The sequence below is a fragment of the Rattus rattus genome, chromosome 4 (assembly GCF_011064425.1).
Source record: "Rattus rattus isolate New Zealand chromosome 4, Rrattus_CSIRO_v1, whole genome shotgun sequence".
NCBI lineage: Eukaryota > Metazoa > Chordata > Mammalia > Rodentia > Muridae > Rattus > Rattus rattus.
The window spans coordinates 169,151,596-169,171,425 of NC_046157.1; the positions used below are offsets into that span (position 1 = coordinate 169,151,596).

General features: G+C 41.1%; 1 protein-coding gene across 1 annotated transcript; it reads right to left on the bottom strand.

Annotated features, from left to right (window-relative positions):
* Window positions 1–6,559: 6,559 nt before the first annotated feature.
* Window positions 6,560–19,463, bottom strand: Nudt12 (nudix hydrolase 12). The gene is made up of 7 exons (XM_032901710.1): window positions 19,373–19,463; window positions 17,096–17,307; window positions 15,777–16,366; window positions 14,110–14,277; window positions 12,924–13,037; window positions 10,061–10,260; window positions 6,560–9,045 (listed from the first exon to the last, which is right to left on the bottom strand). Exons 2-7 carry the CDS (start codon window positions 17,299–17,301, stop codon window positions 8,935–8,937), a joined length of 1,389 nt encoding a protein of 462 aa, XP_032757601.1. The 5' UTR covers window positions 17,302–17,307; window positions 19,373–19,463; the 3' UTR covers window positions 6,560–8,934.
* Between the last annotated feature and the right edge of the window lie 367 nt (window positions 19,464–19,830).

The following is a 19,830-nucleotide window of genomic DNA, read 5'->3' on the forward strand; positions in this document are numbered from 1 at the left end:
CAGTCATCTTTAGCTGATATCCGGAGTTGGCCATGCTTTACCTGAATCTTACCGGAAATCCTTATCAAAGTCATAGCGTGAGCTTCCAAAGGCCCCTGTATCCCTCGGTTCTCTACACTTCTGTGTTTATTCTTCACGTTGCTGCAACACAATACCTGACAGAATGGACATTAGGAAAGGTGTGTTTTATTTTGTCTCAGAGCAGCATGGTACGGGAGGGTGTGGCGGTAGAGGTGTGAGACTTGTGTGCCCCATTCACAGGGAGGCAGGGCAAAGGACAGTAGTACCCTACTGCATCCTCCTCCTTAGTGTGGAACTGCATCCTGTAGAATGGTGCTACCCTTATGCGTTTGCTGAGGACTTGATCAGTGTGCCTTGTAGGTGATTCTAGATCCTGTCAAGCTGACAGTTAACAAGCATAACAGGTTACTTCAGGGTAAAACTATTGGTACACTGACTACATATTTTCCTGTGCAAGTCTCACTGTAAGAATAAGGCAACCAGAGAGTTGTGTCCTTGGTAGCTAGTATAATAGGGTGTGACATGTTACCCAAAGGCTCATGTGTCTGTATACTTGGTCCCCAGATGATGGTATTACTTGGGGAATACATAGCCCATTAGGAGGGAGAGCCTTGCTGGAGGAAATATGTCACTGAGGAAAGGCCATAAAGTTTTCTGGCTGGATCCCTTTTCCTGCTTGCTGACTGTGGGTCAAACGAGACTACTAGCCTCCCATGTTTAGCTCCTAAGTGACTAGGAACGTAAGAGCTTAGTATGACAAACTGAATAATTTGTACAAAACAAATTAAGGGTCTTACTGGAAGTGATTCTTAGAAACCATTACAGCCATGGTAACGTCCAGGTTCCAAGTTGAATTTTTTCTTTTTTTTCTTTCTTTTCTTTTTTTTTTTTAAATCATTGGACAGCAAGTTCCTACTGGCTTCACATTTATAGTCACCCTTCCAGCAGAGCCCTTATCCATGAAGCAGAGGGTATGGCAGTTGTCAGTATCGACCAAGCCCCTGGAGTTTCAATTTGATAACATGTCTTTGGGGCACCGAATAAGGGGACCCCCAATGGAGGACTTAGAGAAAAGACTGAAGGAGTTGAAGGGGTTTGCAACTCCATATGAAGAACAACAATATCAACCACCCATACCCCACCAGAGCTCCCAGGGACTAAACCACCAACCAGTGAGTACACATGGAGGGACCCGTGACTCCAGCCACATATGTAGCAGAGGATGGCCTTGTCTAGTGTCAATAGGAGGAAACGCCCTTGGTACTGCGAAGTATTGTTTCCCCAATGTAGGGGAATGTCAGGGTGCTGAGGTGGGAATGTGGGAGTGGGTGGGTAGGAGTAGGAACATCCTCACAGAAGCAGAGGGAAGAGAGAGGGGGTAAGGGAGAGAGGGGAAAGAGGATAACATTTGAATGTAAATACATAAAATATCCAAGAAAAATAAAATATAAAAAATGATGTTCATCATATTAAAAGAAAACAAAAAGAAAAGTGAATAAAAAAATATCAAAAACGCCCCCACCCAAAACTGGAACTAACCAGAACTCCAGAATCTTTGAACGCATTCAACAAATATGAGGAAACCTAACTAAGACACAAACCAACTTCAGCCAAGCTGCTGTGCCAATGGCATTGAAAATCACTGTTATCTTCACGGACAGAGATGACGTCAGCTCTTCGCCGCCTGAGTAAATAAATATTTATAAGGTGCTGTAAGTCTGAAGAATGTCACGCTGCTCCAATAGATGATGTTTTCCAGGCTGGAATGAAATAGGCAGGTTCTTTAAGACACCATCAACAACAGCCCCGTCACCACATTTGATCAGTTGTCCATTCTCTTTTCTAATACAGGTAAGAGTGCTATTTTCAATTTCTACTCCTTGGTGGAAAGTCATCCTGAAATTGAAGCCACTTCACAGTCTAAGTGGTTAGGAGAGAGTTAATCTATCAGGACTGGGAGACTAAGTTGGACAAGTATAGTTCCCTTGAGCAAACAGGGAAAGCCAGGACAGGTTTTTTTATTCCTTTAGCTGCAGTTTTTCTATCAGGTTTCTAGTTAGAAGAAAAAAGAAACCCATTAACAGGCTGTTTTTGTTGTTTGGCTGGGTTTTTTTTTTTAAACTTATAGTTTATGATAAAATTTCATAGCCACCTCCACTCTTCTGGGGAGGATTGCTGTCATGGGAATCGTGAAAAAGAGAGATGCCCCTTGGTGGTTACTTCAGGCTTGCTAAACAATAAAAGTCTGTGAAATATTGTCAGGGAGAGCTAGGAAAAGTCGCGGTGCTACCTGCACCAGTGGATAGCTGGTCCTGGACCAGCCTCAGCCTGGGAGAGAGTCCTGAGGAAGGGGTGTTAGGGAGTGGTGGATAAAAGACTCAGAGTTAGTGATGGATGCAAGCTGACAGCTCTGTGCTCTGCTAGAGATGGCTCTCTGCTTGCTTGAGATCACTCTTTTTTGGTAGACCAAAGTCCAACCTTTATTTTGCATAAGCTACTTCCTTAGGAAATTCAGTTCAGTCATTTAACCCAGGTTCCATTTTTTTTTTAACACTTTTTATTGGATTTTCTAAATTTACATTTCAAATGTTACCCCTTTCCTGGTTTCCCATCCATAGACCCCCTATCCCATCCCCCCATTCTTCTACAAGGGTGTTCCTCCACCCATCCACCTACCTCTTCCCACCTCCCTGCCTTGACATTCCCCTACCTTAGCAGGACCAAGGGCTTCTCCTCCCATTGATGCCCAACAAGGCCATCCTCTGCTACTTATGCAGTCGGAGCCATGGGTCAGTCCATGTGTAAGCTTTGGATGGTGGTTTAGTCCCTGGGAGCTCTGGTTGGTTGGTATTGCTGTCCTTATGGGGTTACAAACCCCTTCAGCTCCTCCAATCCTTTCTCTAACTCTTCCAATGGGGACCCCATTCTCAGTTTAATCAACATTTGCCTCTGTATTTGTCATGCTCTGGTATAGACTCTCAGGAGACAACTATATCAGGCTCCTGTCAGCATGCACTTCTTGGCATCAGCAATATTGTCTGGGTTTACTGGCTGTATGTGTATGAGCTGTACATCCATGTGGGGCAGGCTCTGAATGGCCATTCCTTCAGGCTCTGCTTCAAACTCTGTCTCTGTATCTCTTCCTATGAATATTTTTGATTTTTGTTCCCCCTTTTAAAAACGACTGAAGCATCCACACTTTAGTTGTCCTTCTTCTAGAGCTTCATGTGGTCTGTGGATTGCATCTTGGGTAATCCGAGGTTTTTTTTTTTTTTTTTTTTTTTTGTGACTGGGTTACCTCACTCCCATTGGTATAGTCACTATACATCCCAGTGGTATAGTCACTGAGATGTTGCCCATCCTCCAGTAAATAAGAACATGATATTTTCTTTTTCTATCCATTTGCCTATGAATTTCATGAAGTCATTGTTTTTAATAGCTGAGTAGTACTCCATTGTGTAAATGTACCACATTTTCTGTATCCATTCCTCTGTCGAAGGACATCTGGGTTCTTTCCAGCTTCTGGCTACTATAAATAAGGCTGCTATGAACATAGTGGAGCATTTGTTCTTGTCAATTATTGGAGCATCTTCTGGGTATATGCCCAGGAGTAGTATACCTGGGTCCTCAGGTGCAATTTTCTCCAGACTGATTTCCAGAGTGGTTGTACCAGTCTGCAATCCCACCAACAATGGAGGAGTGTCCTTCTTTCTCCACAACCTCACCAGCATCTGTTGTTACCTGAGTTTTTGATCTTAGCCATTCTGACTGGTGTGAGGTAGACCCTCAGAGTTGTTTTGATTTGCATTTCCTTGATGACTAAGGATGTTGAGCATTTCTTTAGGTACTTCTCAGCCATTCAATATTCTGCACCTGAGAATTCTTTGTTTAGCTCCGTACCCCATTTGATTCTCTGGAGTCTAACTTTTTGAGTTCTTTTATGTATTGGATATCAGCCCTCTATTGGATATAAGATTGGTAAAGATCTTTTCCCAATCTGTTTATTGCCCTTTTGTCCTAATGACAGTGTCCTTTGTCTTACAGAAGCTTTGCAGTTTTATGAGGTCCCATTTGTCGATTCTTGGTCTTAGAGCGTAAGTCATTGGTGTTCTGTTCAGGAAATTTTCCCTAGTGCCCATGTGTTCGAGGCTTTTCCCCACCAGGTTCCAGTTTTGATTATCTCACAAATCAACATTTAATGACCTTAGGCCTTTGATTCTAAAGTCAGAGTCACAAGGCCAGAAGCTGCCAGTTCTGTGCTTTGGAGCTGAAAAATGGCCCTATTTTTCTACTACATTATCACTAGCCTTCTGTTTTCCAACTCCTTCACTGCCTAAGCTTGGCTGTCCTGGAATTTGCTCTGTAGACAGACCTTGAACCCAGAGATTTTCATGACTCTGTTTTCTGAATGCTCGGATTAGAGGTATGTGCCACCATGACTGGACCTAAGCTTTTCTTTTTCCTAGAACATGCTCGGTTCCAGGCTGGCCTTGAAGTTAGAAATCTGCTTGTCTTTGTCTCCTGGCATTAAAGGTGTGTACCACTATTCATGGGCCTAAACTTTCCATGGCTACTATTCTTCAGGATCCAGATCAAAAGCCTGTGTTTCCCAGCCTCAAGATCTGGATAAGTATGCTTTCCGTTTCTGGATTGTAGTTTATTCCAGTTAAACTACAAGTCTAAACTATTCCTTGTTCAACTGAAAACACAAACAATAAGTTAGCTTGATGGGGTCTTGCCCTGAGACCAATACTCCATAAATTTCTTTATCTCCTTCCTTAATATCTTTCTGACAAAGCTGGTTCAGTCAGTGCAGCTGCCTCTGTTTTTTTCAGGTCCATGAAACCCCTGATACAGTTTATATTTCATCCTTATATTTTGTATAGTTGAGAAATCCTATAAAAAACAGTTCTTACATTGCTTAATATATTCTTGAACTCATGTTTTCAGAGTTTTTTCCTACAGCCTTAAGGGCTATTCTGAAGAACACTGTGTTGATGATTTTGCCAAGGAACCAGACATATTCTTGCTTCCTGGAATCATGCTGTTTCTCATTATCATGGAGTAGGGAGAACAATGTGAGATAAACTTGGCAGGGAGAATATTCCCCAAATGAGGAATATTAAAAAACGATATACATTATTATATAAACAAGCCTTATGCCTACAGCAAATATCAGCACTGGAGAAGACCCCACCCTGCTAGCTCTGCTCCAGGGGCAGGAACCCTGTCATAATGTCCCTTCTTTGGCCATGCTGAGCCTGGCAGTGGATACCCTTTCAGCCAAACAGAATAAGCCATTTCTATACTGGTTCAGTTTACAGATGCTTATTCTGCAGCTGAAAATTAATGCTTTTCAAAAAGAATTTAGGTTGATGATTACACATTTCCCTGTGCCATCTTTGACCATTTTTTAAATAACAAAAAAATTATTTGAAAATCTGCTATGTATTATAAGATTCTGCACAAAATTTAATCAGCATTTCAGCATAGATGGAGAGAGGGCCAGGACTCCTCAATTCTCCCTGAGAGACTATTGCCAGTTGATGTTGGCTTGGGGTTGGGGGTCTGTGGGCAGAGTCAGGTGTGTGTGTGTGTGTGTGTGTGTGTGTGTGTGTGTGTGTGTGTGTGTGATTTTCTCCAGTGGTATAGTCACTGAGATGTTGCCCATCCTCCAGTAAATAACCCCACACTGAAGATCACTCAAGCAACTTCAATTAAACTCATGGCTCACACACAAAAGGGGACAAAAGATTTGTTGTAAGATGAGGGAGGAAATGAAAGACAGAAATGGAGATGGGAAGTAGTTATATTTCATTACATTCATCCATGTATGAAACCATAGAAAGAATGTAAAATAAAAAAAATAAATCAGTGTTTTCTTTTGGAAAATGTTTGATTTCTACCCTAGTATTTGAAGAAGGGAGAGAACAAAGAATGGTATAGAAGAGGGAGGATTGAATTTGGTATTTATTTTCACATTACTTTCTGCAGTTCTTACCTATTTGACAACTTTGGGAAAATTCAGGCATTTGCCCACATGACACACAACCTTTGCCTCCTCGAAATAGCCCTAGCTCCCATAGTCTCTTGTGTTATCAAAGCTTGCGTTTCCTCCTTTTGTCTTGTGGTCTCACATTTTTCCATTCTGTCTTCTCTTCCCATGGATGTTAAAGATACCTACATGTATCTTTAACAGGCTAATTTCCACACCAATGTAAGTTTTAAGTGCTGAGAATGTATGTGTATGTTATTGTGTTTTGAATCATGTGACCTGTGAGTGTTCTATCTTTGAGCAATATCCTTACCTTGTTTCTTAATTATTAATTTAGATGGGATCTCACTAGGTTGTTCAGTGTGGTTTCAAAGTCACTTTGCCGTTAGGCAGGTCTTGAATTTGCAATCCTCCAGCCTTCAGCCTGATTATCAGCAATTTCAGGCTTGCTTTGCCAGGTCAGGCTGTGAGCTTTCAATTCATCACAAACTACAAACAAGTGAATATTTCAAAGTGCAAATATTGACCACAGTAGACAAGTAATTAAGGTAGACTGTGCTACATACATAGCTTTAAGTCTGAAGACTTTAATTATTCACAACGTAAGATCTCACAAACCCGTTTGTTCACACATTTTACCCCAAACTACAAAACTTAAGATTCAAAATAGACATTAAAAAAATGCTTGGGTTTAAACCCAATACCTTGGAGGCATTGCACAAGTAAATTACTCTTGGGCTAAGTTTGTGCACCAAATCAAAATTTTAATTCTTTGGCCAGATATAGTGGATCCCACCTGTAATCCAAGAATTATATAGGTTGGGCTACAGTGAAATCAAAGCTCAAAAACAAAAGAGAGAGATTTGTACATTTGCTTATGGACACCATTAATAAACCAATGATACAGACTAAAATTTATACTTCTGTCAAAAAATTCATCAAAACATTTAAAACACACCATACACAGAGTATATTTTAATGTGTTGTTACATTGATATCTATTGCCTCTTGAGAACTGGTTAAGGTAGCAACCTTTCATATTTACAGTGTATCCTCACCTCTCCAATGTCAAAACTTAGGAATGATTATTAAAAACAGTAATTTACTCACTAATTTTCCCAAGTACAGTAGGAATTTAAAACTAAATTTGTACATTTTTAACATGTGTATTTTACTTTGCCATTTAACATTAATGACGTGGGGAGTTTATAATGTAATATAAGAATGGACAAATATTAAAAGCATATTTGGAGCAAAGATGAACTTCAACTGATATTTCATAATACTCAAAGTATAACTTTTAACATAATTATATAGGTCCAAATTACCACATATATAAATGTTCTGTGTAGGTCCTATTTTGGTCAAAGCACTGATTTTAATAAAGCTTCATTAACTGCTAAGCAACAGTATTCATTAGTAAAGTAAATTCTCTAAGAAAGTTACATTATTTAGGTTAAATAAATGTTAAGCCTTATACTTAAATTTTCAATTAAAAACATCTAATAAGCTAAGTTCATTCTTCCTATCATCACTTTTTTCACTTACTGTGTGTGTATGCCTGTGTGTGGGAATGTGTGCACACACGTGTGTGTGTGTTGGGGGGGTGTAGGGCAGAGACAGAAGTCAGGTGTGTTCTTCAATCTTTCTATTTATGTGTCTGTGTCTTCGGTAAATGCTCATGTAGACGCTTGCAGAGGCCAGAATAGGGTATTGGATACCCTGAAGTTGTAGCTGCAGGGGGTTGTGTCCTGTCTGAGGAGGACCTTGGGAACTAAACCCTGGTTCCACAGGAATGACAGGTGCTCTTCACATTGGATCCATCTCCATCTTTCCACCTTACGTTTTGAGACAAGGTCTGTTATTCCAATCAGTGAGTCACCAGACTGACTGACCAACAAGCCCTCGGGATACTCACATCTCTGCCTCTTTAGGTCTGGGGTTAGAGTTGGATGGTGCCGAACACAGCTTTTGAAACGGTTGCAGAGAATCTGAACTCAAGGACTCATGCTTGCACAGCAAGCACCTTAATGACCAAGTCATTTTTCTGGCTCCTTAGTCTACAGATACTTTTAGTAATAGCTTCTGTTTCCTGCTGCACTGGAGATCTAGGTCTTAGATGCATACTATTAAAATGATGATGCTCAACATCTATTGTGTTCATGCTCTCTTCAAGTTCTACCAGACTAGAAAAAGAGGCAACATATGTAAATTTATATAGTTAAGACAACTGCAGGACAATCAAGTAAAATATATGCATCTATATTGTAAAACTGAAATGCTGCACTAACTATCCATAGAGCTGAGCAGCCCCATTCTAAGGTGTGCTACTTAAGGCTCTGAGGATATGATGAGAAAGGTTAGTGCCAAGCTACTGTATTTTATAAGTGAATACTGACATTAATTATTATAATTATAAAATAATTTTCAACACTGGTCATATCAAACTAGGACTAATAGTACAACAGTACTACCAGTAGACAAAAGACCAGGAGGATGATAACTGGATGACTAAATATTATGGACGCTCAAAATTCACCAAAGTTATCTTGACACATATCTCCAATAAAGGGTCCACTCTTTACAAAGATTAAGGTTTATCTCATTTCTGGAGCACACTTCATCCCAACATGATCTTTCTTGGTAGACATACAATTAGTTTTCTGAGATAAAATTGGGAAACACAACAAAAATGTTCACAGGCTGCCTCCAAATTTATGAAAAAATTTGAGGCATCATTCCATTTTATAAAACTGTGAATTTTGTAGTTAATAATGGAAAGAACACTGAAAACAGTTTTGAAGCTCCCAAGTTTTATGTTAAAATATTCTAAAGATCAGTAAATATATCTATTCTTTCTTGAGATATAAGTAGTGTTAAAAATTAGGTGATATTCGACAGAGGCTAGCATTTTTCATTTAGAGACTGGGGTTCATGCCAACCCAGTGCTTGATTAACTGATGTGCAATAGCTCGGCTTGGTGGCACGAAGAATGCTTGCTGCTTCCCTTTGGTAAGAACATCCACCACCTGAAACACAGTCATAATGAACTCGTTAGAGGCCAGCTAATGTAGTGCTTCCAGTTCTGCAGTGAATCCCGTTTTCAATTTTTCAATGTTTCAGAAAGGCATATGAAAACAAGGCCACGGATAAAATATATGTCCTGCATTTAACTTCAAAGGGAAGACAACCTGGTGGTATGGGGTCCTTTTCCCACAATTCTGAAACAACCATCTGATTTCTTTAGTGAATATAAGATAACAATTTCGTGTGGACAAAGCCATAAACGAGTCTCCATTTTTAATATATATTGTGTTCATGTTCTATACAATTTTTGAAACATTTCAATTATTTATCTTTGTGACTTAGAGGTATAATTTTTAAAAGTTCTTATAAATATATATTATGACAATTATGACATATATCTATGTATTTAGTTACACCTATGTTTTTTGTGCCTTTCATTTTTCTTTCTTTGCACTTCATACACACACACACACACACACACACACACATGCACATGTGCACACACACATCCCATATATATTATTTTAAAGATGGAGTCTCATTATGGAGCCCAGGATGGCCTGGGACTCACCATGTATTGCTCTCAAACTCTCGGTAATTCATGTGCTTCAGCACTAGCTTTCAAAATACACAAAAACTTCAAGCATTTTACCGACTTCTTTTTGAAAGCTATTGGCTTTAACATAAAGGTCTGAGATTAATATTTGTGATGTCTGAACTAACATGAAGACTTTAATTCACTGAAAGGGATTATCATTCATTCATCAACAGGTCCAACATGTGAAATCTGAACTGGCACAGCAGCATCATTCTAGAAGAATCTCGCGGAATGAGTCGGGGGACACATTAACAACGCACATTTTCTATACGGGATCATCAGTTACATTATAATCCATTCATAATGAGAGGGCTGCAGCCATCCGTTCGACTTGCTGAAAATATGCTTCCATGCTGCATGCCCAAACCAATACTATCATGGAACAATCAATACAACAAGGAAATTAAATTGAACTTTACCTGTTCTCTAGTGAACCATCGGGCATCCTCTATTTCATTCTTGTCAACTTTAATTTCTGTAGACACTGCCACAGCTAAACAGCCAATCATTAAAGAGGAGGGCATTGGCCATGGCTGACAAGAGACATACTGAACATGGCCAACTTTGACTCCACTTTCCTCTTCTACCTCTCTCCGCACAGCATCTTCTATTGTCTCCCCTAATCAGATGAGGCAAAAGAACAAGTGGTGTCAGCATGACTTGGGCACTGTGAGCTCCAAACAGTCCAAACATTTTGAAATCACTCTGGAAAGAGCCCCAATTCAATGAATGCTCATTCTAGAATGGAAGCCAAGGTAAGTATTGCATTTGCAAGTATGTGGCCACAAAGCGAGGGTCAAAATGCCTCGGGCAACTTTCATTTCTTAAGAGTCACAATTTGGCAGTTACATAAAGGAAATAATTACAAATTCTGCAACTATCATGTAACATTGACTAAATCTTATGGAAAATTTTATTATCTCATGCATCGCCATTCCTATGGTGCTATATCATGAGTTTATAAATGGTTAGTTCTTCCCTCCATTAAAACTCTGTTTTATTTTGAGATAGGGACTTTATGTAGCTATGTTGGCTTTGAACTTGCTATGTAGCTGAGACTCTCCCCCACCCAGATTCTAGTTCCTTCACTTCCCAAGTTTGGGGTTACAGACAACCGTGCATGCCCTATGACACCCAGCTTTTAGCAAAACCTGGAAACTCAAATCACAATGGAGTATTTCCAAGCACTGTTTTACTTGTGAATGAGCGTTCTGAGTTTGTTAGAAATGATTTTAAGTATTTGGGTGCTTAGAAATTTTAAAATTTATAACAGTATTTAATGAGACACATTTTTAAATATAGCATTTATTTCAAACAGATTGACGTCTCTCCTATACACAAGTTCTCGTGTTTACTCCAAGAAGTACACAGTGACGAGAAGTCTTAGACTAGTGGAGAAGATTTGACTGAGCACAGTAACAGTACATGCCTGCATTCAGTGTTAACAAAGGCTAAAACGATGGAACACAACAGACAGAGGACACAAATATCTACCACGAAAAGAACAGGAACACTGGATGTGTAAGGGGCATTTTACAACGACGTTCCATCAGAAGAACAATGGGAATTCACACAGAAATGACTCTATTCTTACCTCTCTGAACACAAAGTACAAAATCTGAAAACTGAAACACACATGCTGGGCCTGGTGGGCACTTCCCTATAATAACTGTAGCACTTGGGCAGCCAAGGCAAGAGGACTGCTAAAGTGAAGTTTAGTGTGCTAATGTATGCTGTGATAACTCTATCATAAAGAGATGAACAAAAACACTCACTACCGTGCCCTTTTCAATAGCCAAAGTTTTGAAATAAATTAAATATCCATAGCAGAACACGTGACTATAATAAGGAAACTCAAGGGAAATACAACTTAGTAGTTTTAAAATGGCTTATAATTTAATTTTTTTTATTTATTTTCTTTCATTTATCATGCTTTGATTTTGTTCTTCTCCCCAAGTTGTTCCAAGATCCTCCCAATCTCTGTACCTATCCAACTTCATGTTCTTTTTCTTTCGAAAAAAACAAAACTATAACAAAATCAAAACAGAGAGAGAGAGAGAGAGAGAGAGAGAGAGAGAATGAGAGAGAAAGAGAAAGAGAAAGAGAGCGAGGAGAAAGAAGAAGAGGAGGATGCTGATAATAATATAATAACAACAAAATAAAGTACGAAAATCCACTGACTCCATTTTGTGTTGTCCTGGAGAGTGACTGATATGCTCAGTGACACTGCACTGGAGAAAACTGGTTTTCCCTTTCACAGAATGCATCAATGGCTCATTGTTTCTTCATTAAAGGTGGTGCTTTGTGTCCACCTCCCGTTCTCAGTACAACATGGTGACTAGAAGCAAGGACTGAGAAGTGACTGCCTGGGTTTGAGTCCCTTGTCTATCATCAGTGATTTGGGCCTAGGCAGTCCTTGTGCCACAGTGCCCTCACCTGAGGAAGTGCTGTAACAGTGCCCACTCCAGGAGGCTGTAAAAGGCTGACAGGATTCCAACTGAGGGCCAGGTAATACATGTTTAGTCCTGTCATTACCTCACGGTGCAGGTTAGCATTGCGTGATGAGACTGAACATTACTGATCCAGATGTGTTCATTCATCTGCTCGGGGATGATACCTAGTAAAATCCGGTGCACGTGAAGTATTGCCTCTAACTGACTTATGAAAGTGGATGAGGGAGATCATTTTATCTCCCGGAACTGGCATGCCGCAGAAGTCGACAATCTAAGCATACGTATTCTAAGGCGGTGTTGACTACTATAGGCAGGGTCAGGCAGGATGCCTGGGACTGTGAATGCACCTATGGAGCCTAATGACTCTATATAGGACAGTCATATGACCCATAGAAAAGGTGACACATCTAGCACAGAAGAGAAGTGTAAGCCACCCGAATGGCTTGGTAAAAAGCAATGTTTAACATTGTACAAATTCTAAATAAACAAATGATTTTACTTTGAAAATCTGAAAGTGATACAATGCTAAATTACACGATTAAAATACTATTGAAAATATGTGGGGATCGGCAAGATGGTTCTGCAGGCAGGTACTTGCCACCAGGCCTGTTGGCTTAAGTCTGGCACTCACATGACATAAGTTGAAAACAGACAAAGTTATTCTCTGACTTCAGCAGTGCACCTTGTACACACACACATTTGCACATAAAGAAGAACGCAGCATAAAATTAAAGTTTTTTTCTGTTCTCTATCATGGTGCTGACTAAATTATATATCTCGCATGCTACCTGTCCTTTAAAATTCTAAAAATTAGTCGGTATAGGCTTACCAGGCTCGATAAATCCAGCGAGACAAGTGAACATGCCCGGGGGAAATCTCTTTTGCCGGCCTAAAAGACACTTGGTTCCGTCTGGATGGATGACCTGCATAATTACGACTGGATCTGTTTGGAGACGAAGAAAAACAGACACCCAGGCAATAGTAAATATAATTAGACTCACTGTGCCATAGTAACAGGTAGGTTTATCTCTTACAAGAACAAGGCTCCTGCTTATAAGACATTCCTCCTCCTGCTCCGATGTGCTTAATAATTATCTGAGCATTTGCAAAGACCAACTTTAGCAAGGGAAAGGGCGATGATTTTTGCCGTCCTTACTTCTGATCCTTGCAACATTTACTGTGTGCCTAGGGTTTCCCGGGCACAAGTATGTGTAGATGTTATATGGGCATTGAAAATGAAAGTTTACTAAATAATGCATTGTTTTCCCTTTTCATCCCAATCCTCAAGATTTACAGGTGGGCGTGGCTCTTCAGTGAGGTTTGAATCTCTGAAATAATACCCCTGAGGTATCAGTTCATCTCTCCAGATATCAACCTAGAAACTCCTCCTTCTTAGGAGCCCAGGAATGAAAGCAAGAGACTCATTCATTATGCACTCCACTCCTCTTTGGTGACGTCGATAGGGACTGCTCAATCAGTCCACTTCTCTCATGGTTTCAAGGGCTGGATTTTGGGATTTCTCCGGTTAGAGAAGAAACACAGCAAGCAGCACCTAGGAGGAAAGCGGTGCAGAGGAAACGAGCCCGGATGAAAAACTAGCTTCCGACCCCACGGCTGGGTAATGTCTCCAGGAGGTCCTGAAACACTGGAGACTTTATTACCGCTGCATAAGAGTGAAAACTGGACTAGCTTTGAAATGCTGCAGAGGCGTCCCTGGTTAAGAACATGTGTGGAAGCGGGTCAGTGGTTAGCGCTCACGGCTCTCACAGAGGCCCAGTTTGTAATGTAGCACCCACACTGGGCAGTTCTCAGTGAAGTGTGAACGTGGCTCAAAGGTACGACACCCTCTTCCGCTCATACGTTACACCTGCACACATGCATTCACACCTATATGCACACACACACATTGTATGTATATTCACACACACACACACACACACACACACACACACACACACACACACACACACACACACACACACACACACACACTTTAAAGAAAGAAAAGCCCTTACCAACTCTCGGGTAAGAAGTGTTGTGGACGCCATGGAGACTAGGGCAGTTTTCTCGAACACACACTCTTTTGTAGCCACCTTCTTCAATTTTAGTCGTGCTGCCGCAGGTTGGGCAGAACTTGTATCGACTGTGCCACGCAAGCACCGATCTTGCTTGAGCCACAACCCCTTAGAGAGATAAGTACAAGAACTTTTATTTCCAGGAGAAGCTGGGGGTAATACAGACATACAATGTTTTAAAGCAACAGTATGCGCGCATATTGTTTTCTGAGTCGCTGTTTGGTCAGTGGCTTTAGCACTTAAACTATAATGCAACAACATTTAAAGTGGGAATAGTGTATAAAAATTATGACAATCATATTGAAAGAACTGCAGGTATAATTAACCATTTGCCTGCTACCTTAGAATATGTAACCTAATTTATACCACAGTATTTACTATCTATCCGAATCTATATACAAAAATGTTTTTAGTATTTTATATACACCTTACACACACACACACACACACACATATATATATATATATATATATATATATATATATATATATATATCCATTTGATATTCTCAGCAGCCCTCTGAGGAGGGAAACTATGATTATTCTTTTTTTCTAGAAGGGGAAATGGAGGCATAGAGAAGTGGAAGGTTATATACTAAAGTAGTTATTGCTATTTAATCACTAGTAAAATAAAGAAAGAAAGTGTGCTCATTTAGAACATGGACTTATCATAAAGTTATGCATATGGATCAAAACATGACTTTTGTTATCTAAGTCCCTTATTATTCCCCCCCCCGTCTCTGCTCTTACTCTAGTCTGCCTACCAACCATGGTTCTACCATTTCTTTCAGTTAGAACACTCCAATCTACAGAGCGAGTCACGTGATTGCTACCTCTGTAGTCCCTCACACTATCCTGTAAGTTCTGTCTTCATTACCACCATTCCTACCCACGCTCTCTCCTAAGCCACTGCAGTAACTAATCCATTTATAATAAGGCTCCTGGGGTTGGGGATTTAGCTCAGTGGTAGAGCGCTTGCCTAGGAAGCGCAAGGCCCTGGGTTGGTCCCCAGCTCCGGAAAAAAAAAAAGAAAAAAAAAAAAAAAAAAAAAAAAAATAATAAGGCTCCTGACCTCCACTCTAGCTGTACAACTACAATTCATACTTGATGAAGTAGCCAGCATTAACCTTGTTCTTTAATACACACACACACACACACACACACACACACACACACACACACACACACGCCGTGGACATTTCAAATAAAACTCAAGTTCGTTCCTTCATTCGTTCGTTCCTTCCCTCCCTTCTTCCTTTTTTTCTATCTCTTTTTAAAGATGATATCGAAAAGCCCAACTACAGAAAACAAAACAGCCCAGGTCATTGGCATCATGCTCCAAGCACAGTAGGGACTCGAACATTACTCACAAGAGTATCAAATGAAAGGACAACACATGGACGTGAACTGTGGCTGACTGAAACGGCTGCCAGGCCTACCAGAGCGCCCTGGAGTGAAACCCTGACTGGGTTCTTATGTTTCCTCCTCACTGACATGCGCCACCCAGATGCTACACAAACCCACAGCTCTAAACTGGACCGTTACCTACACAGGCAGGCATTATTCATTCATTCATTCATTCATTCATTCATTCATTCATTCCTCACCAGCCTCTTTTTCTTTCAACTGCAGAAGAGCGGGCATTGGCGGGTGGAGAAAGTAACAGTTTTCATGTCTTTGCTTAAACTCCTCAGCTGCACCAGGTTCTATGCCAAGAGCAAACCATGCAACCAAACCATCTTCCTCTTCCTCTGGGACTCCGCAGGCAGGGGCGTGGGAGCCTTTTCTCATTTCAAGCTCGACTCCAAGGAACACCAAGGTGATCTTCTCAGGCTGAGCCAAGTAATCCTTTATGTCCGCGTAGTTCAGCTGGCAGAGCCTGACTTCCGGCTGCTGCGAGCTTTCTTTATTACCACCTAGAGTAACCAGGGGGTTCAAGTCAGAGAAAAGGATATAAACTGTGGCGGGGTGGCTCTCTTTAGCTTGCAGCCAGTCAGAATTAGTCCTTTTGTCACTCCTCCGGTCCAGCAGTGTTCTGCTAAAATAATTTTCACATCCGTCTATGTCACCGGTTAGGAACCAGGGCTTCTTCCCGCCTTTGGCGTTAGCCAATAAGTTAGCTATATGCTTATAACCCCAAAATACCGCAATATCCAGGGCGGTTTGCCTCGATTTATTGACAAACGATCTGTCACATCTACACAGAAGAAAAATGGGGAGAAAAAATAAAATAAATGTTTCTCTTGTATTCATTTTAGTATAAAATACGCATATAGCCCTGTTATTTAATGGTATATATTTTTTTCCTTTTTTGTCATTTGGCTCCTAGATCACTACGGAAGGTTGAAAGAATCTTAAAATAATTGAAAGAAATAGAAGATTAATGATAGTACACCTTTAAATAAGATGAAAATAAAAGGTCTTTATGTGAAAACGTTCTGTATCATGGTAGCCATAATGAGGTGCACGAGTTTTTATCTAAAGAGGGGAATTAAACTCCTCCTGGGCATTGTTTTCAACTAAGTACCAGAGGGTTAAGTTCTCAATTAAGAAAGCTGATTCTTTTTTTTTCTTTTTTCTTTTTTTCGGAGCTGGGGACCGAACCCAGGGCCTTGCGCTTGCTAGGCAAGCGCTCTACCACTGAGCTAAATCCCCAAACCTGAAAGCTGACTCTTAAATGTAGCTCGGAGTTACAGTTCTTGTCTGATATGCCTTGGGTTCAATCCCTAACAGTGAGCCCCGCCCCCGCCCCCGCCCCCGCCCCCAAATGTTGCTTTAGTGAGAAATTAGGCCACCTTTCATAAACTTGCAGTGACCTATTTCCTAGCCCATTGATATAGTTATGTCTACAGAAAAATGTGAAAGGACACGACACCAGAAATTAAAGCGGAAACATTTTTAGGTGGTGCAGGCCTAAGACGTTTACCCTTTCTCAAGCAGAAACTGGACAGCATCGGGATGCCCGTTCCTGGCGGCATACATTAAAGCAGTCCATCCGTTTTCAGAAGTCTCGTTGAGAAGAGATGGAGAGTGACTGAGAATTCCTGCTAACTTCGCGACGTCTCCTTCTGCGGCTGAACTGTGGAGTTCAGAAATTATTTCCCTTTTGGGATTTCTTTTGACAGAAGACATTTCTTCCTTTTAAAAAAAAGTGAGAAAAAAACCGCCATATTTACAATTGCTTTTTGCATGAATGGGTGGGCATTATTTAAAGGCCGATCTCAGAAAGACGGTCTGTTTCCAAACCAATACACCTGTCAAAAGGTAATTCGTAGTCAACTGCTATTGGGTTTATAGAAGAGGCACAGAGCCCAGGCATGGAGGGGAGGGGGTTAAAGCAGACAGAATTACAGGCAGATGCTTACGAGGGTGGTAAGTACTATTTCTGATTCTATACTGTGCTATAGATGCCATCCCTCAAAGAAATTATGGCCCCACAGTTATTCAAGAGCTCTTAAAGCTTCACATAAAAACAATTTACTGGTTAACCTTATATAATTAATTTTGCCATCCATATGGTACTGAGTTTTGTTCGTGGTGTGAGGTGGACTAGGTCAGGATTTTTTTTAATTCACGGATAATTGCTGACTCAGCACCTTTCTTGACATTATCTTTGTCTGGCGGCAGGGCTTCCCTTGTCACGAATTAGATGACAAAGCGTTTCTGTGTCTATTGTTGGATGCAGGTTCTGTTGGCCTCTCTATTGACCTTGAGGCAGTTCTAAAAATGACTAACATTGTCTGACCTGTCATGCTTTTTGGGTGTAAACAGAGCAGTCATGTTTCCTAATGAATGCTATGTAGTCCCTAATTCTGTTAAAAGAATACAGGTAAAAAATAATTCAAGTCAAAACGGTTTCAAGTGTTGGCTTCAAAATATTCTTCCTTCCTTCTCAGTACTGCTGAGCCTTCTCTCCTGGATTTTGAAACAGCAATGTGGCTGGTCAAATACACAGCCTAGTCTGCACAAAGTTGAGGAAAACAATGGGTCGAAGAATAACTTTCCGATTTGGTTTGTGCTTTCCCGTTTGTGTCTTCTGTTTACAAATAATTTAAAACTGCTTAAGGCAATCCAAAACACCTGCCCAAAAAAATCTGTGCACCAATGAAATTAGGAGTAACCTCTACATATATCAATTTACTTTCATTTGGTGTGTTTTGCTTATTTTCCCATTTTTTATCATATCAAAAGTCTTAAAATTCTTTAAGATACTGTAGTCTCCGTGGCGATACTCCAGGACGTTATTTAGAAGCACCGCTAAGTGTCTTCCTAAACTCCTTCTCTTTTAACTCACTTTGCCAAACTCCTGCTACAGTTTCTCCTGTTAAAAGTTTACCTTTAACACCTCGCCTTTCCCTGTTCAGAAGTCATGGTTTCAGAGGTCACGGTCACCCCCTCACTGCTCTCAGAGATCACTTTAGGTGACATCAACACTGCACATCCAAACACGCCGTGTCATGCACTACCACCTAGGCAATATATATGCATAAAACATCCTCTGGACTACGAGGTGAAACAATAAGCCCCTTCCTCTAGCGTTTTCAATTCCAGTCATTTAATAATACTGCCATGACTCCTTCCAGGGACGCTCGGCAGACATGACCTGTCGCTGTACTACTTGCTAATCACTTATTGGCAGGTTCTGTGGAAGGTGAGGACAAGAAGGTAGTCTAAAGCGTCACCCAAGTTTTCCAGGGCTACTTGGAGAGGTCAACTAGAAGAGACCTGACTTTTAAAGGAACTATATTTTAACCAAACCAACATTCATTTTTACTAATAAGTAACTTCATGTCCAAGGGTGCCCAGCACGGCTCCAGCAGGCTCCAACCTGGCCTCATAGTGGACCTGTCAATTAACCCACCCACAATCATTTAATATATTCCACCCGCTGGAACTGTCCAGACCAATTTAACCCATTACGTGCAACCCACGCAAGCACGGTCTCTCCCACCGGCCAAGTGCCTTGAATAGTTATTTTTCGTCCATTGTAAGATCCCTTCTTTCAAGCAGGGGACACCTCCGAAGTAGTTTGTTTTACCCCATCCAAAACTTGGCTGGGAATCTTAGCAGCCACCTGCGGGCAGGCAGCGTCAGATCGGGGTCTCGCGCCTGCGCCCTCTCTAGCCCGAGCAAGGCTGCACCTCAAGCCCGCGAGGGGACGCCCTCGTCCTCGAACGTCCCGGGGCCGACTAACGCTACTAACCCAAGAGTGACCAAAGAAACCGCGACCGGGACAGAAGACTCCTCGTCAAACTCAGTTGTCAGTTTTCCCAGTACAGGAGGCAGCCTTCCGGACTTCCGGGGGAGGGCCGCTGTCCTCGCACAGCTTTATGGGAGGTGTAGTTTAAAGGCCATCGACAGGTCCAGGCTGCAGATTAAGGTGCAAGTAGGGAAGGGGTGGGGACTGGACTTCGGAATTCAGGAACTGGGAAAGACCACTAATTCTTCCCCGAGATGGAAGTGTGTGGAGCCAAGTGGTGGCGTCATGATAACGAGGTCTGTGGAAATGATTTTGTTTTCTACTGTTTCTCACCCAGCTCCCCAACTTTCCTTCAGACAATTCAGTTCCGTGCCATTGAGTTTTCTATACTCTCATGAACACATTAATGCCTGATCACAAATTAAGTTAGGAGCAACCTCTACATAGCTACATATGATTTG